Source organism: Vigna radiata, unplaced genomic scaffold (assembly GCF_000741045.1).
Source record: "Vigna radiata var. radiata cultivar VC1973A unplaced genomic scaffold, Vradiata_ver6 scaffold_273, whole genome shotgun sequence".
NCBI lineage: Eukaryota > Viridiplantae > Streptophyta > Magnoliopsida > Fabales > Fabaceae > Vigna > Vigna radiata.
Genome location: NW_014543808.1, coordinates 65062 through 88638, shown reverse-complemented (window position 1 = coordinate 88638; position 23577 = coordinate 65062). Strand labels below are relative to the sequence as shown.

Below are 23577 nucleotides of genomic sequence, written 5' to 3'. Positions count from 1 at the left end.
GAAGTCAGAGTTGCTTGAATTGGTGCATTCTGATGTTTGTGGCCCGTTAAAGGTAAAGTCTTTTAGTGGTGCACTTTACTTTGTTACTTTTATTGATGGTTATTCCAGGAAGCTTTGGATTTATGCACTACAAAGAAAGGACCAAGTGTTGGAAAAGTTTAAAGAATTCCATTCTTTGGTTGAGAGGCAGTCAGCCAAGAAGCTGAAGCGCATTCGTACTGACAATGGTGGTGAATATTATGGACCATTTGATGCTTATTGTAGACAATATGGTATTGCACATGAGAAGACTCCTCCCAAAACTCCTCAACTGAATGGTTTAGCGGAGAGGATGAACAGGACATTGATTAAAAGAGTTAGGTGTATGCTTTCTGAAGCAAAATTGCCTAAGCATTTCTGGGCTGAGACATTGTTTACAGTAGTGCATGTTATTAATCTAAGTCCTGCAGTTACTTTGAACTCTGAGGTGCTAGACAAGATTTGGTTTGGAAAGAATGTTACTTATGATCACTTGCGTGTCTTCGGTTGTAAAGCATTTGTTCATGTTCCAAAGGATGAAAGATCCAAGTTGGATGTGAAGACAAGACAATGCATCTTCATTGGTTTTGGTCAGGATGAATTTGGCTACAAGTTGTATGACCCCGTTGAAAAGAAAGTTGTTAGAAGTCGTGATGTGCAATTCATGGAAGATCAAACTATTGAAGATATTAATAAGGTGGAGAATTCTACTCCTAAGGAAGACAGTAATGTGACTGATGTTGATCCAATTCGGTTGTCTATTAATGATTTGGATATTGATGCTCATGATGATGAACAAAATGGTGATATTGATAATCAGCAAGTTGGAGATAACTTGGATGTTCCTATTGATAATGTTGATGAAGAGGAACATGATGAGAGTCTTGGTGATGTACTTGAGCTACCTGAAGCTCAACCCAGAAGATCTGATAGGCCAAAACAACCTTCTAAGAAGTACTCTACCGATGAGTATGTGATGTTGACTGATGAGGGCGAACCTGAATGTTATGAGGAGGCCGTTGAAAGTGAAGAAAAGCAAAAGTGGTTGGATGCAATGAAGGATGAGATGAAATCTCTGCATGATAATCACACTTATGACTTGGTGAAGTTGCCTAAGGGTAAGAGAACCTTAGAGAATAGGTGGATCTTTAGGGTGAAGCAAGAGAGCAATTCTATATCTATCAAATAAAGCTAGATTAGTGGTGAAAGGCTTTAGACAAAGAAAGGGTGTTTCAATGAGATTTTCTCACCTGTGGTGAGGATGACATCCATCAGAACTGTGTTAAGTTTAGCTGCTACTCTTGATTTGGAGGTTGAGGAGATGGATGTGAAGAAGCCTTCCTTCATGGTGATTTGGAGGAAGAGATTTACATGAAGCAACCAGATGGTTTTCTTGTTAAAGGCAAGGAAGACTATGTGTGTAGGCTACGAAAAAGCCTATATGGTTTAAAGCAGGCTCCGAGGCAGTGGTATAAGAAGTTTGAGTTTGTTATGTGTGAGCAAGGCTACAAGAAGACTACTTTTGACCATTGTGTTTTTGTTAGGAAGTTTTCTGAGAATTATTTCATTATATTGTTGCTATATGTTGATGACATGCTTATTGTTGGAAAAGATGTTTCCAAAATTGACAGGTTGAAGAAGCAACTGGGCGAGTCATTTGCCATGAAAAACATGGGAGCTGCTAAGAAGATTCTTGGTATAAGTATCACTCATGATAGAAAAGAGAAGAAACTTTGGCTATCACAGGAGCACTACATTCAGAAGGTGCTGCAAAGATTCCAAATGGAGAATGCTAAGGTTGTAAGTACTCCTCTTGCTACTCATTTTAAGTTGAGTGTTAAACATAGTCCTTCAAATGAAGTTGAGAAGATAGCTATGAGCAAAGTTCCTTATGCTTCTGCGGTGGGTAGTTTGATGTATGCAATGGTATGTACAAGGCCTGATATTGCACACGCTGTTGGTACAGTTAGCAGATTTTTGTCAAATCCAGGTAGAGAGCATTGGAATGCTGTGAAATGGATTTTGAGGTATCTTCGTGGTACTAGTGGTTTAAGGCTTTGTTTTGGAGGTGATAAGCCTACTTTGGTGGGTTACTCAGATTCAAATATGGCTGGAGACATTGATTCCAGAAAGTCCACTTTAGGCTATTTGATTCAGTTTGCAGAGGGAGCCTTGGCTTGGCAATCAAAGTTGCAAAAGTGTGTGGCGTTGTCTACTACTGAGGCGGAATTCATTGCACTTACTGAAGCATGCAAGGAGTTGTTATGGGTGAAGGAATTCTTGCAGGAGCTTGGTTTTGTGCAAGATAAATACTTGTTGTATTGTGATAGTCAAAGTGCTATTCATCTTGGTAAGAATCCAACTTTTCATTCTAAATCCAAACATATTGACGTGAGGTATCATTGGATACATGATGTTTTGGATGCTAAGTTGGTGGAGCTAGTTAAAGTTCATACAAATGATAATGGTGCTGATATGATGACCAAGGCATTGCCAAGAGGAAAGTTTGAGGTTTGTTGTGAGATCGCCGGTTTGGCGGATATCTCCACATAGTCGTGAGGGGGAGATTTGTTGGGTTATTGGGCTCCCTTCCTATGTGGAGAATATGCCCAAATAGTGTGGTTCATTATGTCTCATTAGGTTAAAATGAGATGGGTCAAATTAGTGAGCACAAGAGAGTCAGTTGAAGAGAGGAAAAAGTCAAGTAAGAGAAAAAGAAAGAGAGAAAGTCATTCCCGCATAACCATAAACCTGCACTGGTGTTTTTGACTCTGTGAAGTCGTTAACCGTTGGATCAAGCTGAGTTTTGGAAGTAGGTTCCAGACATATGGTTCTTCATTCTGACTGTTAGGATCGTCAATCGGTGGTCTAGTTTGGGAGAAATCGGTCCCGCATCAGCAGCCCTGTTTTGGAGAATTTTCATCTTCTTTGTTCTCATTTGTAAGCATTTGTGCTTAGTTAATTTGGCTTATTGAAAATACCTTTTGGTATTATTATTGGAGACTCTTTTGTACCCTATTATTGATCATAGTGGATTTTTCTTTGGTCTGGACGACTCGTGGTTTTTACCCTTGCATTGAGGGGTTTTCCACGTTAAAAATTGTCGGTGTCTCTTTGTGCTTTGGATTCTATTTTTGTTCTATTTGTTTGGTGCTCCTCGCAGATTCTTGCAAGAAGGGGGATTGAATTTCCGCTGCATTATTACTCCTTGATAAGTTGTTATTTGTTTTGGCCCTTTCCCCCATCAACAAGATGGAGATGAAGAAGTTGAGAGAGCATTTTGATTTCATTCATGAACTCCTGCATACCTTGTTGAGAACCGGGTTTGAGCCTTTTGATTGCAACAAGTATTGAACCCTCATCTACATAGCCTTTGTACATGTTGTTGAAGCCTCCCACGCCAACCACCATTTGTTCGTCGAAGTTATTGGTGGCGGTTCTGATTTCTACTATGAAGAAGTAGCGGTAGAGGTTGGTTGGCAGTGACGATGAGCCACCCCCGCGAGAAGTTCCGCCCTTTTTGCTGGAACCACTTTCAACGGCAATATTCTTTTTGCATTTTATGAGGAAGAAAACAACAATAGAACAGATCAAAAGGACACTTGCAACTGCTCCTAGTATGGCTTCTCGACTTTTCGTGATGAGGTTACTTTCCTTGTTTGAGCTAAGGGGAACCTTGGGCTTTTGAGGAGGAGGGTTTAGGTTTTGTCCAGCGAGACTACCTGAGCTGCTGATTTTGAAGACTTCAATTGTGTTGATAATTACGTCTTTGATCCGGTTTGCAGGGCGAAAATGAAGTCTCATACTTAATCTCATGAATAAAAGAAAAGCAACATAGCAGAGAACGAATTGGGAAGCTGGCATAGTGAAGATGGAAACTGACATAAAAACGTGGCCTTGTCGTTTGCTACATCAAACAAAAGTTAACACCGTTCAATTTTAAAGATTAATAGTAATAGTTTCAAAATTATGAGGACTAAAAGCAATCAAAGCTTCCAGTATGGACTAAACCCAAATCGTGTGATACTTAAAGGACGAAAAACATATTTAATTTTTTTAATACATTTAAAATGCTTTTAAAAATACATTTTAGATGGTGCAATCACGAAAGAATATCTTTTAAAAGGAGATGCACGAAGAAATGATAAAAAAACTTCTATTGTAAATATATAATTTTAAATATATTTAATTATTTTAAATTACTTATACTGTATTTGATTTTATCGAGATTTAAAATTAGGAAATACATAAGGAAAAGGAAAAAGTTATACTAACTGGAGTAAAGAGAAACGAGTGGTCACCATGACGCAAATTTACACAAAATTAATAAATAAATGATTTCTTAGTTTCTATTTAAGTACATGTGATAAAATTTTTAAAAAATAATAAAAGATTTTTGTTAATTAAAATAGTCTCTACTTAAAACAAACTATTTATTTTTCACTTTTGACAAGTAATTTGGAAAAAAACCTTACATGCAAAGTTAATTATTATTTTGAATTGCAATCTTACAGATAAGTAATAATATATATATAGGATGCCAAATTAATAAACAAGAATGAAGAAATAATAAATAGTTAAAATATATATATATATATATATATATATATATATATATATATATATATATATAAGCTTGGGATGAATTTCTTGGTTTAAGCAATTTATTCTTAGGTTGTATTTGTATAACCTTAAATAAATAATAGTTAATTTATTTTTCAATTCGAATTTTAATTTCATGAAAAATAAAATAACACATATGCTTAGACTTAGATCATTAAATGAATGTAAAATTGAATTATAAAAAGGTCTGTATTTTTAATTAAAAAGCACAACATAAAGTTGAGTCTAAATTTAAGTATTCTTCAATAACACTATATGTCTATTTGAGTTTTTATTTGTCTGATGTACAAGTGAGTATTCTATAAATTCTAGTACTTTAACTGTGTAATGCACTAGATTATTTTTAAAAATATATAATTATTGCATAAAATAGGAAGAACTTAAACATTAAATGTAAAATAATAAATACTTATATTAAATAAATAAATATTATAATATATTAAGAAGGAATTACAAAACTTCTTTCATTCATTTTCAATATCGTTACCATTTTTTTAATTAAAATCTGAAACTAGCAATAGTAACATCCTATAAAAATTTTTATCAGCATAACATATAATAAATATGTTAAAAATCTCATTAATATAAGGATATGTATAGTTCAAATCATTACCTAATAACAACCATAAAAACTAGTTTAGTATATTCAATCCCAAAAAATCTCTTAATAGAACTAATATTATTTATTCAGTTGTGGAGTTACTATATATTTGCACTTACCTACTAGCATATTTGATCATCAATCATTGTATAGAAAAATCCAACACAACACACCAACAAAAACACAAGGTGAGCAAATGCATTTTAAAAAAATAGTAGAAAAAGAATAAATCATATTATAAAAAGTTTGAGAAAAACTTAAATATGTCAAACATATGTAGTAAAATAGTAATTTAAACAAGTAATAATGTGAAAATTAAGAAATTTTATAACATTGAATTTTATACAACTTTAAATTTGCATGCTTAAATTTGTTAGATGCTAGTGTATTGAATAGACTCATAAGACTTTGCACCTGTCATGCTTGCTATCAAATCTTCCATTGATGTTCCAACACATAGGACCAATGTCCTTAAACCAAGTCATGACAGGATTAACTCCACTTTCATATCATATTGTTTGTCATGTGGAGTCCTCCTTCGACTCACCTCTTAAATGTCCTACTTTATGTGAGTTAGACATTAGTTGAATCAAGATAGTCTCACTCCCAAAGTCCCCTTCAATACACTTTGACAAACCCTAAATTAGTATTTTTCCTTTGGAAATAACTAATTTAAACTACTATATCACAATCAAATTTCTCAAACAAGCACACATCGATGAACACTACTTAATATAGTCATCATTTCGAATTAAGTTACAAAAGCATCATAGGTCTCTCTAACATCAAATCTTACAAAATTACATAAATTTCTTGGAAAACTCACATCTAAAACTCACATCCAATGACAAGTACACTGGTCGTAGCATAGCAAATGATAAAAATTGTTCTCTCCCAAGGAACTTATGCAACATTCAACAAGTCTTGCACTCCAACTCAATTAAATCACAAAGTTCACAAAAAAACAAGAAACTATTTTTGATATTTTCATCAAATAGTTGGTGTGCAAGGAAATGTAACAGATTATTTACAATTTGTTAAGACTAGAGTTCGTTCACTTCACTCTCATGCATTGACAAACATCTCAATTACATATTCATGCCAAAATCAACTCACAAACATACTCAAATCCTATCCCTAAAGCCTTTGAGCCTAGATAACTCATCAAATTTCAAATCCTTCAATCCTCAATAAGCAACCATGCATTAAGGTTAAGAGTCTAAGATTACCAATGAATCAAGTTCTATTCCTAGATACAACACCCATTAGGCATTCAATTTCAAGTCTAGATTCTAAAGAAATTTTCCAACACCTCAAGAATTACAAATCAAGCATGGAACAATCCACATCAATCATTAAGCACGAAAATTGCATACTAACATGAATTAGAAAAACATATATCATTAACATAACAAAATTACACAAAATTTCCATGTTTTATACCTAATATCAACAAATAAGAATAACCCTCAATGGGAAAGAACTTAGGGTTCTACAAATTGAAGAGATAGGAAAGAAATGAAAACCAAAGAGAAGATGCAAACTTTCTCCAAAGGTTTTTTATAGTTGATCCATGCTCCAATTGCACCTCCCCTTTGCCTCAACACCTTCAATCTGTAACTCATCTTCCTCTTCAACCCTAAGACGGGGAAAACCACCATGAGTGAAGCAGGAAACCAAAGGAAGATATGAAGAGCTTCCTAGGACTTCAAGCAACCTCCAAGAGTCCCTCCTAAGCACTCTAGGTGTATTCGTGTAAAAATGAGGAATGATGAAAATATTTTGCAAAAACATGATTAAATACCGACTTTCGTGTATCAAGATTGACAATCACCCAAATATTATAGGTTTGGGGTGTCATTTTTGTTCAGTGCGTCAACTTGGTGCAAGTGGTGATTTTCTGGTCGTTTAGGGTGATCCATGGCAATATAACCCTACATATGAGTCTTTTCTTCATGTTTACAACTATGTGTGTGATTCTAGAACCCCTGAAGTGAGTATTTGTCTAAAACTATTTTTTCTTGTCCAATCATGCTTTCTTGAGTTCCAACTTGTTTTCATCCACCAGAATTGTTTCTTATTTTCTTATTTTACACACTAAAAAAGAAATTAGAGGTAAAACAAACATATACTAAATAAAACATAAGAAAACATAAAAACATACTAAACTTGAAGACAAAACAAGATAAAGCTATGAAAATTTTGATTTATTCATAAAAGTATACACACAAAAATAAGTAAAATCAATATTTATCACTCATCAATCAAACATAATTTCAAAATCATAGTTTCTAACTATATAACTTAAATAAGATAATGTCAACTCAAACATTTTCTACCAATCTCACGAACATTTCTTTTATATGGACAACATTCTCAAACTATTCAATCATACCGAAAACCATCTTAAGAATTTCCACCTTAACAAATATTCCATAACAATTCTTTCATATCAAACATATTAAGTTTTCAATCAGTGTAGAAATAAAAATTCAATGCAATATATCATTTCAATACATTTAAGCACATCTATGTACCAAGATCATACACATAATCTAACACAATTTAACACAAAAAAACATTAAACTGTTTTATAAACTAATGGAGATATCACATATAATTTCGCTTACATTAGATACATTAAATTCTCTTTCTTATAGATATGACAATAAAACCATAATTCAACCTTCTCAATATGATTCTTGTTATACTTTGCCTCATTAATCAATGAAATGAGAATAACATATATTTTTTTTCAATTTAACATTTTAGCATTAGCTTTTATTTATTTAATTAATCTCAAATTGATTCTCTATATCTTCGAATCTATCACTCATTATCACAATTAGATCTCATAATTCACATTAGTAAAATATGCATTCACATTCACAATTCACATCCCAATTTCCATTAATATAAACTTAATTACATATCAAAATATACCAATAGCTCCTCTTACCTGAAAGAAGAAGTCTACCAACATTCTCTTTGAGTACCATCACCACACAAGTTTGACCTATACACACAAAATCCTTAATGATGATTAGCTTACGATTTACCACCATGAAATAAGGATACGTCCAGAATACAAAAGAACCATATGCATCCTAAAAGTTTGCATGCATTGAAGAGCAAAATGATTCTTAGAAAAGGGACAAATTACACTCACCTAAAGATAAACTGACAAAAACCGATTGTAAAACTTGTTGTAAATACTACTATTACTTCAATATTTGAAAAGGATGATGAAGAATATTAAATTTCACAAAAAGAAATTCTTGATGAATAATTTAGGTAAGAGGATTTTTGTCTCCTCACATTCTGTTTTTGTGCTTAAATAAATAAAATAAGAATAAAATATATTTCTTTATACCTACATAAGTTCTCACACCAATATTGTAACTTTAGCTTTAATAATGTGTTTGCGAAAATATGTAACAGCTTTAAACAATCACATTGACATAAAATGAAAGTTAGTTGTATTGAAATACTAATGTGTATATAATTAACATGAACTCACCACAACAAATTTCAGAAGTTTGTATTGGATTTTCAATATTTTCTCGTACATTTTGTAAAGATTGTAATTGATTCATATCTATAACGTATAAATTTTATGATTGACATAAACATGATATAATTACTTCCAGAACGTATATACAGCAAAATTTTATAAACATGTTAGGTTACTACGTACTCTAAGCAGAAATGTTTGTACAATGAGCGTCCTCTTCCTTGTTGGATTTTTACAATGATTAGGATCCTTATCTGGCACAACAGGTGGATTAAAAAAAGAAAATTTTTGTTTTCATATTCATAACTTTAATATTAAGCACATATTTAACATCAATATGAAAACAATAATATCAGTTTTGAAACAGCAACAATAACAAATAAATAGTTAGGGTTTTACCTCTGATTTGAAGCTATGTTGGATAATATGTATTTGTTTTAGTATTGTTATTGAGCTCTAAGTCCGTGAAATTTGTGAGAGAAAATGCATACAATCAGAGTTTACAAAATATTAAATCATTAGTTTTCTTACCTCGTACAAACACAAAAAAACTTATATTATAATGTTGCATTATGTCACCTCTTTATATTGATTAAAGACATCTTTTATTAATAATAAGTATTTTTATCAACATCTTTCATTTGCCATTAATTTACTAAATAAACACAAAACCTAACTTATAGACCTATTGAAATAAACCTTGTAATAATGAAAAGGTGTATACCTTACCTAACATACCTTATAATTGAAATAAATGGGGAAAGCATCAAATGCATAGATGTTAGATTACATTTACCGATCACTACATTTACTACGTTCTTTTCATTAATTATTATAATAAAAATGATACTTAGGTCAATTTTAATCTTGAGAAACGGTCATATGTTCTGAAGTTTTATTAAAGTAGAATATTATATATTTATTTTTAAATCAAATAATTAATCTATGTATATTCAAACTAATAATCGAAATAAAAATAAAAATAAGATATTTTAAAATCGATAATAGTCACGTACTGAACCAATTAACTTTTCATAGGTATACTATCAAACTTTGACATTTGGGTCCATATATTCACATCCATACCCATCTTTCAAAATCACACTTGTATCCTAAAAAATAAAAAGACTTTGATATCGTAACACTTGCTTATAAAAAAAAAAAAAAAAAAAAAAACTATTTGACAATTAACTATGTTAGTATTTTGACCATGTTTTGCAATTTTTAACTTATTACTATTATAATATTTAAATAATGTTGTTAAGTAAGTGATTTTTTTAAGGATATCAAAGTATAATGGTAGGAAACGCCATATCTAAAATTTAAAACTATCAATAATTTATATAATGTTCATAATTAAGCTTACTACATTAAGAAAAGTTAATAAATAGTATTTATTCCAAATAATTTAGAATAAAATTATAATATTAAAATAAGACTATAAATTATTATTTATACTCTTGAAAAAAAGATGATCAAATAATTATTTATATAATGAAAAAAAATTATAATAAAATAGAACATTCATGTGAAAAGTTGAAACTATGCTATGAATTATTTCAGAACAATAAAAATAAAAATTCAAATAATAGTATTTATATTAAGAAATATAAATATATTTTTAAGGGCATACATACATAATATTAAATTTATGAAATGTCATAAGAAATAATAAATGTAGTAGTGAATATTAATTAGTAAATTAATTAATAGTGAGGTTATATATCATGCGGTATATGTAGTATGATAGAAAAAAGATGAAGTGGGTAAAAAAGAATTAATTTGAATTTATAATTAACGATGACAAGTCACATCCTCAAACAAAAGTTGAAGGAGATCCAGATTGGCTACATGGCTGCAGAGAATAACTAGCCTGCCAAATCGATCAAGATGTGTTTTTTTCACTTGGTATTAGGGTAAGCTAAAAGGACATGGTTAGAATCAAAAACATGGAAAAGCTGCAATTAACGTTGGCGTGCGTCTCAGCTACGTTAATCTTAAGCTTTGGTGAAGCCGGCGTCAAAAGGAATGCCAGTAGCAGGCAACCAGGTGCTAGCTTGGAGCCAAGGCTCAGCAGTGAATTTCGCAGCCTCATCCTTGCTGATGAGACCTTTGCTGAAGGGTGCCCTTGCGTTAGCAACGGAACCAGGTCCACTGTTGCCAAACTCAGCGAAGTAGCAGTCTTGGGTGTTCGGCTCAGTAGCTGGGTTCCATGGAATGAAGCCCTCTGGCTGGATCAAGTCACCGATCACGTTCTCAATGAACACTGCCCTGGAGAATGGCTTCCATGGCCTTGCAAGGTATGTCTTCACTGTCAACCGATCAGGGAAGAGTGTAGGGTCGGCCGTGATCTCACAGTTCTGGATCACAATTCCAGTAGGCATGTTTTTCTGTTGTGTTCCATCTGCCACAACTATGTTCTGTTGGTTTGATTCGGGCTTCCTCACCAGGATCTTGGAGTTCTGGATCAAGGTGGTGGCGTACCCGAAGATGAAGTCGATTGTTCCAGAGATTTCACAGTTGCGGTAGAAGTGACGGTGGGCGTGTGCGTACAAAGTGTCTTGGTAACCGCGCATTGCGCAATCGAAGAAGACTGAGCGATCACCCTGCACGCGGAGAGCCACTGCTTGATGTCCTGCTGCTCCAGCGGTGTTCTCGAATGCAATGGACTTTGCCATGAAATCGTCAGCAACAGTGGCTGCACATTTTCAAACGATTGAGATTAACTACTAGATACATATGATAATTGATGCAGATGATGTATATATATTATTTTCATTGAGTGGGGGGAGAGGGAGTTGGACTTACAGAAGGTGGCGGTTCTCATTGTCTTGGTACCCTCGGCGAAGTTTTTGCGTCCGGTGATGATGGTCTTGGTGGGGCCATCGCCATAGATGAGAAGGTTCACCTTCTTCTTGTCAACAAGGATGTACTCGTCATAGATACCAGCCTTGACGTAGATGATGAATCTTCCTTGGTGATTCTTGGGGTAGGAGTTGATGGCGTCAGTAATGGTTTGGAATTGGCCGCTGCCATCCTTAGCCACTGTAGCATGGGGCATAACTCCATCTTGACCCATGAGCTTGCGATCAGCGGCGGAGAGCCAAGTGGGGTACCCATCTTGGTCAACATCAAGAAGACGACGAGAGGCGGGTTTCAAGGCCAAGTTCAAGTCCAAGGACTGAAGAACCTTTGAAATCCCCGACACGACATCAAGTGCCAATCCAGTGAGCTTTCCAACGTTGTCCAAGCTACCGGACTGCAACTGTTCCTGGACCTTCTTCTCGCCGTCAGTGTTGAAGCCGTCGAGGCAAGATTGCTGGTAGGCCACCACAGCACCTAACCAGTTCTTGAGTTCGGCAGTGCGGTCGTGAACGTCCTCGATGTTGCTCTCTTTGACCAAGACACCTGAGGCTTCGAGATCGTGCATCGCGGCTTGCAACAAATCCTTGCAATCATCGAGAGCCATCTTCATTCCCTCGCTGCTGTTGCCGTGCTCTACTGTGAGCTTGTCGCTCATGTTGAACGCTTTTATGACACTGTCCATCGAGGTTTTCACCACGGTGACAATGTAATCCTTAGGGTCTGAGCTGTTGGCGGAGGAAAGCACATTGTGGCACAGTTTTGGGTCGTCTGAGTCTTGGCACAACGCTGTCACAGCCTTGTTCGTGGTTTTCAGGTTTCCTGCACTGTTCGTCACTGGCTTGGGGCTCTGAACTACAGCAACCACGCCAATGACCACACCCACCACAAGGACGAGCGAAATTGCGGGAGCGAGTACTTTTCCGGCCATTTTTTTTCTTTTTTTCCGGTTACAACAATTTTTTTGTGGGTTTCCTCTTTATTGGTAGATTCCCTCCGAAGAGGATGACAATCGGAGAGAAAGGATTATTGGGAAGGATAGGCTTTTCCCTTCCCTGTTTATTCTTTATTATTGTTTGAGGAGATTGCAATGAGAAACCATGCAGAAGTAGGGTTGTATTTATACCTCATGAGAGTTTCTTAAAACATGGAATTCAGTTTGATTTTGTGGCTTTTCTGTGTTCCGCCATAAATGGAACTGCACTTTTACCTAAAAATGGTCCTTGCAATTATTCCTACGACCAGTTCATGGCGAGGAGAAAAAATAGTTCTTGAATGACGCAAATAGATTTGTAATTTTTCTGCTTCCGCTATTAGGATTCTCATCTCTTTACATGTTTTCGTCCTCTACTCCTCATTTCTTATTTCGTTTTTCAAATTAACCACACAAAAATATAAATAAATAAAAGCTGATTTACGATTTTATTTTAGAATACAGTTATATTATTACATAATAAAATTATATTTTCATTGAATTATATTATTACATTATAAAAAGATTTTGCATGTTAATTACATTTCAGAACCAATCATTTATGGTCTAAATTTAATTAATTGTTTTTATCTTATTTTAATTTATTGTAACATGTTAACTATAGCAATTAATGAGATTATAACAAGTACACATTTTGATCTAATAAAATTAATTTAAATATTTATTGTGATTACAAGTTAACATTCACTACAAAATTTTTTTTTAGGGGTTTATTTTGAGAAAGTCATAAAAAACCTTCACATATTGAAATGATATTGGATGTTTAAATTATAATGGGTAATGGGGCTTTGATTGTTTTTAGGAGTGGTTTATAACCTCTTCAAATAATAATATATTTTTTCTTTTATTTCTTACATTTTTTCTACATGTCTTTTTTTCTAAAAAATTTAGATTTAAAAGTTTTTTTTTTCTCAATTCCAAAAGTCTATTTACCTAAATTCTTCCTTCTTCTCAAAATTTCTTTTAATTTTTCGACCCACTATCGTCCTCTCAAAAATTCCTTTCTCCCTCTCAAAATTTTGAATTCTTTACGTTTTGTCCCTTTCCTGAGTTGTATGTCTGCCTCTTTTTCTTTCTTTCTTCCTTCTTTTATTTTCTCTTCTCATTCACTTCTTTCATTTCCCCTTTCGATTGCCTATGTTCCTTTTGTCCTTCAGATTTACAATCGTAGAACCACAGGCAGACGAAGCTACAACGACGGTTGTGTGGACCGACAGACGACGGGCTTCCACTCATAATGTCATGGTTGGCCATAGGCAGTGAGGAATCTCACGTTCATACCTGAGGTACCATTGATATAGAACCATATGTTTGTTTGATATTTTCTTTTGCGTTGGCCATTCAATATTCACAATTTGAAACCCTAAAATACATGTGGTCACGTCTCTAAAAGGGAATTGTGGTGTTCATATGTTCATGTTTTATTTTGAAGAGAAATATAAAGGGTTTTAGAAAGAAGAATAGAGAGAATGAAAACAGAGAAATAAGTTGAGAAAAGATAAGTAGGTAAGAAATAAAATTAAATGTTTCAGACTTTTGATAGATTAGAAATAGGTGAGAGATGAAGGTAAAGCCTTCTGAAAATTGTGTTGTTTAACTTGTGTAATATTGTACTTTAACTTTTGTACAACTTAGTGCACAATGATATTGCAATGATTTTGTTTTAGGACCGCTAAAGCTACTGCATAACGATATTCTAAATTAACTCTTAGTAATAAGTGGGTTGCACATAGGAAAAGTTTATGGAACGAGTTCTATGATCCAATAAAAACCAAAAATCAAATCATAAATAATGTGCCAACTGATATAGAAAAAACTCAATGAGCTCATTTTGTTACTTATTGTCTAAAACCGAAGGCAATGGTACAAGTTTCATTATTTTGAATGCTATGCATTTTTTGTGTATATTATTATTTTGATTGTTATATGAACTTACACTTGGTTTTTTCATAGGAGATTTGTAAAAAAAATAGAAAAAATCGCAACAAGCAAGTAATTTCTCATACAAGTGGTTCTAAACCTATCTCAAGAAGAAGACATGAGTGGATAGTGATATTAGTACACATGACAACTTTTACTATTTTTAAAATTTACTATTTATTTTAACTTATCTTTTTTATTTAGTTTTTGTTAAGTGGACAACTGCCTAGTCGTGAAAAGTTATATTATTGATACTCATAAAAGAAAATATGGATCATTTGTAATTGAAGCGACAAAGGCTATAAGGTTAGTTATACTATAATATGATATTTTCAATGATTTTTCTTCAATGTTTAAAGTTTTAACTACAAATTGTTATATTTCTATAAGAATAAATTGAAATGGGTTTGAATCGAAGCACTACTCATGAATTAAGTTTCCCCTTAGGATGTTGAGGGAGTTTTAGGCATAGAGCATTCTAGGAGAATGTGATGCATGGGTTTGGGAGCAACTCATTCTAACTCATTCAGAAATACAAGACTTTGAATTTTAGATTTAAGCATGGGTTTATCCAGCACTCCACCCCATCAACATCTTTTAATCAATGGCAACAAAAGTACACCAATTTAGAATTTCAGGTTCAAACCACCTTGGGTGCACTAAAAGCATACATGATAATGAAGAAGGAAAGATTCTTAATGAATTGGCTACTTTCTTTGATTCTCAAGCACAAGTAAATTACTAAACAAGTACCAGTACTATGTTTGATATATTGTAATTATCGTGAGAATATGTAGTTGAGTTTAGGAAATTCTGAATTTTCTAGTTATGATAATATGTAGATTGTTTTATGGTTTTCATAGTGTTGTAGAAAGTCATACACTTATGTCATTTTTTATTTATTAATTTTTTTATTATTATTTCAACAAGTTGGTGATGCAAATGAGTTTGAATCTCCTTTGGATACAAGACAATCATTTGGTGAAAGTAACATTTAGGAAGTTTGATGTTTTTTTAGGACAAAATTATAAATAGTCTATTATGAATTTTGAGTACTTGTTTATTGATATATTTTAGGATAAAAATATATATAGTCTATTATGAATTTTGAGTACCTTTTTAGGATAAAACTATATACACTCTACCAAAGAAGTACTTGTACTTGCTTATTGATTAAGTTGTAAGGATGTGTTTTATTTTAAGGGTTAAATATGTTTTTAGCCCCTCAACTATCAAACGTTTTTTGATTTAGTCCCTCTTCCAAAGTTTGCTTCATTTTCATCATTCTCCTTAATGAAACTATAATTTTTGGTCCTCCATGACTAACAACGTTAATTTTTTTTTTCTGACCTAGCTAACGGTGAGACCAATTCTAACTTTGTTTCTGACTATAATTAAAATTAAAAAAAAAAATCATTAAATTACAGGGTCAAAATTAGAATCCCTTTTCTTCTTCCTTTAAGGTTCATCTTCTACGAACTCTCTTTTCTTCTTCATCTTCAACCAGCCATGGCCAACACCAGGTCAATCTCCAACTATTGCAATCACTTTCTTCTGACCATGATTCCATCTCCTTTTGACCTCATTTTTTCCTTTCATCTATCTTCAACTCAAATCGCAACATTTATCATAAACTTTCCACTGTCTCTTACTTTTTCTTTCCTTCATCCCTTCCCTAAACTTATTCCCCCAAAAATTGGGGTGGAGGGCATTCCACATTTCTTCCTCCTTCTCCAGTTATAACTATTAATTAACAAAACGCTATACCAAGAACACGAACAATCTCCGTAGTAGTTTCACCATCGTTGAAAACAGAAAGAACACGAGCAACACAGTTAATGAAATTCTTGAGCTCTTCGATGATGTCGTTGAAGGCGATGCCTCCGGAGAAGACTAGCAAAACCCTAGAGTAAGGGAATCACTTGTGGGAGGGAGATTAACAACCATTATTGTTCTGAAGAGTAACAGAAAGGGGAATTAAAGGAAAGGAAGGTGGGGGTTTCAAAGGAGTAAAGGAGAAGAAGAATCCAAGGTTGGGAATTAATTCTAGGGTTCGAAAATTATTCGAATGGAATGTGAAACGTGTGAGGCTACAAAACCTAGTGAAAAGGGTAAAGCAGTGAGGAAGAGCAAAGTGTCCAGGTTTGGGGGTTATTTTATCTTGATGGGTTAATTGATTGGATAATCGTATTTAGGTTGGGGAAAAAATGAGAATGATAAGATACATGTTTCTGTATTGGATTTATACATTTAAAACTGGAAATTTTGTGCACTATGAGGTGTTATAGAAGATTATAATTGGGATATGTTTGACTAGTATTGATAGCTTGGTATGATTGTTTTCTGATGCATAGTAATGGAAAATTTTAGAATAGTTTGAGTTTTTGGTGGTAACTTGAAATTGGTCTGGAACATTAATTGGTCATGACTGGTTGAAGACGGAGAAGAAAAGAGGGTATCCATGAATGAATAAGAAAAGAAATTCCAATTTTGACCCTATAATTTAATGATTTTTATTTTAATTTTAATTATAGTCAGAAACAAAATTAGAATTGGTCTTACACGTGGCACACCGTTAGCCACGTTAGAAAAAAAATTAACGTCATTAGTCATGGAGGACCAAAAATTATAGTTTCATTAAGGAGAAGGATGAAAATGAAACAAACTTTGGAAGAGGGACTAATCCAAAAACACTTGATAGTTGAAGGATTAAAAACATATTTAACCCTTATTTTAAATTACTTTTATGTTACTATGGTGATTTTAACAATGAAATGACATATATTTGTGATATCTTTTGTTACATTAATATATTTTAATCTTGTTACAAATAAATATTTTTGACCCAAAAATATAAATACCATTTGAAGTATTCTTTGTAATTAACACTAACAAAATTCTTTAAATTACCCATAAAATTTTACTAGCAAAAATAAATTTCTAGATAAATTTGATTTATCAATATATTTTACCCATAAATTTTCAAAATTTTAGTTACCAACAAATTTTATTAGTGAATTTTAAAATTTTAGTTACCAACATATTTTAACTATATTTTTAACTATATGTACATTTTCATCTATAAAATATTCTATTCTAATAATACAAATTTTTGACAAATATTTTCATCAATAAAATTCCTCAATAATAACACATCTTAAAATTCATCTATAATTAACCTAATCATATATTTTATTATTCTTTTAATTTTTATATTAATTAATTAATTCATATTAATTTTATTGATAAAAATAATTTTAATTATAACAAAATATTTATCTCAAATTAATTTTCTTTTATAATATAACAATTTTATCTCTATCATGGGATTTTATCATTCTTCTAATTTTTGTGTTAATTAATCCATTTAAATTTTATTGATAAAAATAATTCTAATCATAAAATGATATTTATCTCAAATTTTCTTTCTTTTATAATATAAGATTTTTCTATTATTAATTATTGATATTTTGTTATTAATTTGTTAAATAATTTATTTAAATTTTATTAATAAATAGGAAAATACTTATTTCAATTTTTTAATAATATAATATTTTTATTACTATTAATTATTGATATTTATTATTCTTCAAATTTTTGTGTTAGTTAATTAATTTATTTATTTAATTTTTGCTGATAAAAAAAATTAATTATAGGAAAACATCCCAAATTTTCTTTCTTTTATAATATAATATTTTTATTACTATTTATTAATTATTAATATTTTATTATTTATTTAATTTTTGTTATTTAGTTAATTAATTAATTTAATGATAAAAAATTTAATTGTAGGAAAACATTTATGCCTAATGTTTTTTAAAATATAAGATTTTTATCATTACTAGTTATTGATATCTTATTAATCTTTTAATTTTTATGTTAATTAATTCATTCATTCATTTAAATTTTATTGATAAAAATAATTTTAATTATAAGAAAAAATGTATTCCAAATTTTCTTTCTTTTACAATATAAGATTTTTATGAGTATTAATTATTTTTCTAATTTTTGTTTCAATTAATTAATTAATTAATTCAAATATATCATTTTTAATACGTACTTATTTTTATTTTTCATCTCTCTTTGTAATAAAACCTATTTACGATTATATCTTAATTAGTTTTAAATGATTCATAGAAATCCTAATACATAATTAGTTTTAAAACCTATTAAAAACCCTAATTCAAATGCTAGCCTAATGGAGATGCTGGCCAATTCAAAATTTTATGGACATAAGAAAACCTTAACTATCTCTCCTTCTCCAACAAACCATTTTCGTTGCCACTACTTCCATTTCGCGAGGCGTCGATGCTCAAACGAAGCCTGCAGCCATGTTCAAACGCTCAAACCAAAACCTCCACGCTTGCGGTCACGCCTTCCTCGCTCAAACGAAGCCGCCGTCGGCAATGTTGGCTGCTACGGAAGTCCCTCCGGCACCGCCGCTAATGACCATTTTGCCTCTACTTCCACACTGCGACCGGCTTCACGGATCATCTCCTCCAACGCTGCATCTCGCCTCCACCACCGGTGCCTCCGCGATGGGACCGGAGGTATGTTCCCCAGTTGGTTTGTCCTCTGGCCACGTCGCCGCTGCGTTCTCTGTTCGAAAGTCAGTGTGGGGAAGATGAAGGAATGTATGGTGATAGTTGAGGGGATGGATCTGTTTGGTTCAAAATAGCTCCTTAAATAATGAATGAATGAAAATAGAAAAAGTAAAGCGTACTAAATAAATCGACAAGCCTATCATGCCCTTCATCGATATATGTACATACACAATATACAATAAATGGTAGCTTATCACTTAGTACTATATACTGAGATGCAGTCTTTGAATGTGAAATGATGATCCAAGGAATTTCTATAGTGTTTGGGTTCATCTAAACCTAAGTAACAGTGGATATATATAGCAAGGTGTTGTCGATTGTTTTGGTTGATGTGGGTGAGTTTGAGTTGAAGGTTTGGTGAGGCCAGGAATGAAAGGAATGGCATGAGTTCAAGGTTTGGTGTCCAAGCAATGTCCTTTGATCATGTATAACTCGATCATTTGATGAGACGATAATTAATGACGTTGCAGGACAAAGCTTTTGCTATTTGACATCTCTCAATAACTATAAAATTAATAAATTATATTAGAATGAAATGAAAAGAAAGAGAAAGAGTAAGAATAAATATATGGGTTGCATATATCATTAACTTGTGATACACTTATGAAGACACTTTACAAAGTAAAAATTTCAAATATTATCTGTACAGTTATCTCATGTTTAAAGTGTTATTCCAGCCAAAGATGGAAGCAGAAGCGCAGCAACTGTGCTGAAAAGGAAGCTAATAATTTCTATATAACTAGACGGATTAACCTGCAAAAGAATTAGAGAAACAAAAACTTCTTCCCCAGATTAAGCTGGCAATTCAAGATTTGAGGAATCCAGTGGCGTAAGGAACCCCAGTAGCCTTCAACCAATCGTCAGCATTCCCAGTAGTTCCACCTTTGAGGAATTGGCCAACAGTGAATTTTTCAGCTTCGGTCTTAGCTATAATTCCATGGTAACCCTTCCACTTTATCCTTCCTTGAACATTGGAACCAGGTCCGCTGTTACCGTACTCAGCATAGTACAAGGTGTCAAGAAACATGGTCCCATCCCAAGGACACCACCCCTCGGCATTAATAACGTCACCTATGTTGCTTTCCATCACAACAGTTCTTGCATATTGCTTCCATGGCCTTCCCAAGTACGATTTAACGGTCAACCTGCTAGGGTACAGAGCCTTCTCTGGCACTATCTCGCAGTTCTGGAGAACGATCCCTGTCGCCATGTTCTTCATCTTCGTTCCGTCCGCGGTCACTGTGTTGAACTGGTTAGATAGTGGCAACCTCGCGATGATTCTCGAGTTCTGGATCACAGTAGCAGATGCTCCGAAGATGAAGTCGATTGTTCCAGAGATTTCACAGTTCCGGTAGAATTGACGGTTGGCGTGAACGTACAGTGTGTCTTGGTAACCGTGAAATGCGCAGTCGAACATTGCTGACATGTCTCCCTGGTTTCTGAATGCCACTGCCTGGTGCTTAGCGGCACCCGCGGTATTCTCGAATGTCATTGATTTGGCGATGAATCCTGGTGCAGTGTTGGCTGTGTATATGAAGAAAAATAAGATCTAATGTAGAGAAGAAGATCTAAAAATTCATAGAAAAAAAAAAGAAAATAAAAAGAAGGAATTGAGAGGAGGGTAGATACCGAAGGTAGCAGTTTGCATTGTCTTGACGCCATCTACAAAGTTCTTGTGACCGGTAATAATGGTTTTTGCAGGGCCATCACCATAAATGAGAATATTGCTTGACTTCTTAGGAATGGTGATGTACTCGTCATAGATCCCAGCCTTAACGTAAATAGTAAATCTGCCTGTCTGGCCTTTAGCAGGGTAGGAATCAATAGCTTCCTTAACGGTTTTGAATTTACCACTGCCATCCTTCGCAACCACTGCGTTGGGTTGCCCAGCTGTGCCACTATCCACCGCAGCAAGGAGCTTCCGATCTGCACCAGAGAACCACGTAGGTAACCCTTCATCGTCCATCTCTAGAAGACGCCGAGAAGCAGGTCTCAAATTCAACTTCAAGTCAAATTTCTCAAGGATATTTGACAAGTTTGTCACAATGTCAAGAACTATGCCCGTCATCTTCCCCATTTCGTCCAAACTATCTGTGTTCAATTTTTCCTTAATTTCTGTCTCACCGTTTGTGCCGTTGTTTAACCCGTCCATGCACGTATCCTGGTACGAGATTATAGCACTCAACCAGTTTCTGAAGTCTGGGGTTTGGTCATACATGGCTTGAATGTTCTGGTCGTTGACCAAGTTAACCGACGACTCGATGCAATCCAACGCGAATTGGATCAAGTCTTTACAATCATCCAGGGCCATTTTTATGCCGGGATCCTTTTCTCCATGCTCCACTTTCAGCCTATCACTCATGTTCAAAGCTTGTATCACTTTCTTCATCGTTGCTTCCACTCCTGCTGCTATGTAAACCTTTGGGTCTGAGGTGTTACCTTTCACGGTGCTCATAGTTTCGTGACAAAGCTTAGGGTCTTCGGTGCCTTCGCACATTACCTTCACATTCTTTTGTTGAGCAGCTACTTTTGGATCAGATGAGTCACTTTTGTTAACCACAACCACAACACCGATGGCAACACCCACCACGAGAATGAGGGAAACACTAGAGATAACCACCTTTCCATTCGCCATTTTTCTTTTTCTTTTTTCTTGATGAGATATACTTTTTTTTTCTTACCAATTAATGATACCTAAGCAAGGTTGGCAAGATGGTCCTCCCTTATTTTGGTTTCTTCTTCTGGGAGGATATGATTTATTGATCAGTATTATCAGCTTCATGAATCACATAATATTCATTCAAGGGCTTTATATACGCACTTTAACTCTATCTTGGAATAGATCAGAAGCCGAGCCTTGACATGAACGACTGTCCAGAATTGACGTTGTCTTTCAGAATTTTAGGAGGGATTAATCATCGTACTGTTATTTCTTCCACAACGGCTCATTGCTATGGTGAAAAATAATCATCCCAAAATACGTGAGGGCGTTATTTTCTCAGTATGATTCTGCGTTGAATTCATGGCAGATAATGTTTGCATGGGTCTGGATTTTTGTTTTGTCCGTACATATTTTGAAGCATTCCTTTGTTTTTGCGGAACCGTAGGATTATTGGTGATGGATTTGAAGGATTATAAGGCTTTTTATGCATTATGAGAGTCTTAATTATACAAAATAGTGTACGGACATACTTATATATGTATAAATTGGATTTCAAAAGTTTCAAATATCTTCTGACTATATAAAAATATTTAATTAAAATTTAGGGTTAAATCACATGCTTTTTTAGACTAAATATCACGTGAAATTTTTAAGAGATTACATAATAATTTCATCTAATATAGTCATAATGATTTACATAGATCCAAACTTTAATTTGTTTGTTTGAAAAATCCCCCTACGTGTAATTTTGAATTTCCGAATTTATAGTGTTATTCGACTTTCCAAATTATCGTTACCCAGGTACATTTCTAAATTTTGTTCTGTATAATACTCTCTGCATATTCAAACTGATGAAAATGGATCAGTGCATTGTTACGATGAAGTAAAGGTTGCACAGGTTCCATATGTGTGCAGCTGTCATACAGAATGATAAGTGCTTATTCGCGGAAGAATCTTGGAGCTGAAATTGTTGTTTTTGAACGTTGGTTGGGCTATTACTTCCAAGTAAATTAAGTCGAGCTTTGAGTATAATTAGAGGAAAGATTTAGCTGTAAAACAATTTCTGAAACTTAAATCAGTAAAAGAGTAAAAATGTGTTAAAATAATAATAAATTAGATATATGAATATCAGAGTTAATATGAGTACGAGAGTTTAATTGAGTATTTTCTGAATATCATGTAATATATAGGATTATTAAGCTGTTGAATATAGACTTAACATATAACCAAAGATAATATATATATATATATATATATATATATATATATATATATATATATATATATATATATATATGGGGTTTGCTAACTTATGTATGCCTATTTTTTTCAGTTGGTACATTTTAACAATGTGTACCGGGTTTCAGTAGACAAAAATACCCTTATATATCATGAATTCTAAGTTTTAAGGTTAAGGGTATTTTAATAATTTTCATTCTCAAAATTAAAAAAATAAAAAAAGAAACCCCCAAAACCCTTACCCACCTCTCTCATTCCTCTCAACTCTTTCTCTTTAATCTCTTTCACTCCAACTTTTTCTTGTCATCCCTACTCTAGCCCCAATTGAAATTTTCATTCTCAAAACTAAAAAAAGAAACCCCAAACCCTTATTTACCTCCTTCATCTCTCTCCCTCAAACATTTTCTCTGTCATCTCTGCACTAGTCCCAACTAAAAAAACACTCATTATTAAACAATTTACTTTTGTAAAGAGTTGAGTCATTGACATATTCACCTTCCGAAAAAAGTTCATTCATAATCTCTTTATTTTCATTATCTT

At 33.2% G+C, this 23577-nt stretch overlaps 2 protein-coding genes across 2 annotated transcripts; both read right to left on the bottom strand.

Moving 5' to 3' along the window:
* Positions 1–10528: 10528 nt before the first annotated feature.
* LOC106754831 (pectinesterase-like) lies at positions 10529–12691 on the bottom strand. The gene is made up of 2 exons (XM_014636900.2): positions 11565–12691; positions 10529–11454 (listed from the first exon to the last, which is right to left on the bottom strand). Exons 1-2 carry the CDS (start codon positions 12547–12549, stop codon positions 10754–10756), a joined length of 1686 nt encoding a protein of 561 aa, XP_014492386.1. The 5' UTR covers positions 12550–12691; the 3' UTR covers positions 10529–10753.
* A 7216-nt stretch (positions 12692–19907) lies between these two features.
* Positions 19908–21891, bottom strand: LOC106754852 (pectinesterase-like). Its single transcript, XM_014636918.2, has 2 exons — positions 20766–21891; positions 19908–20660 (listed from the first exon to the last, which is right to left on the bottom strand). The coding sequence occupies exons 1-2, from the start codon at positions 21769–21771 to the stop codon at positions 19942–19944; spliced, it is 1725 nt and encodes a 574-aa protein (XP_014492404.1). The 5' UTR covers positions 21772–21891; the 3' UTR covers positions 19908–19941.
* Between the last annotated feature and the right edge of the window lie 1686 nt (positions 21892–23577).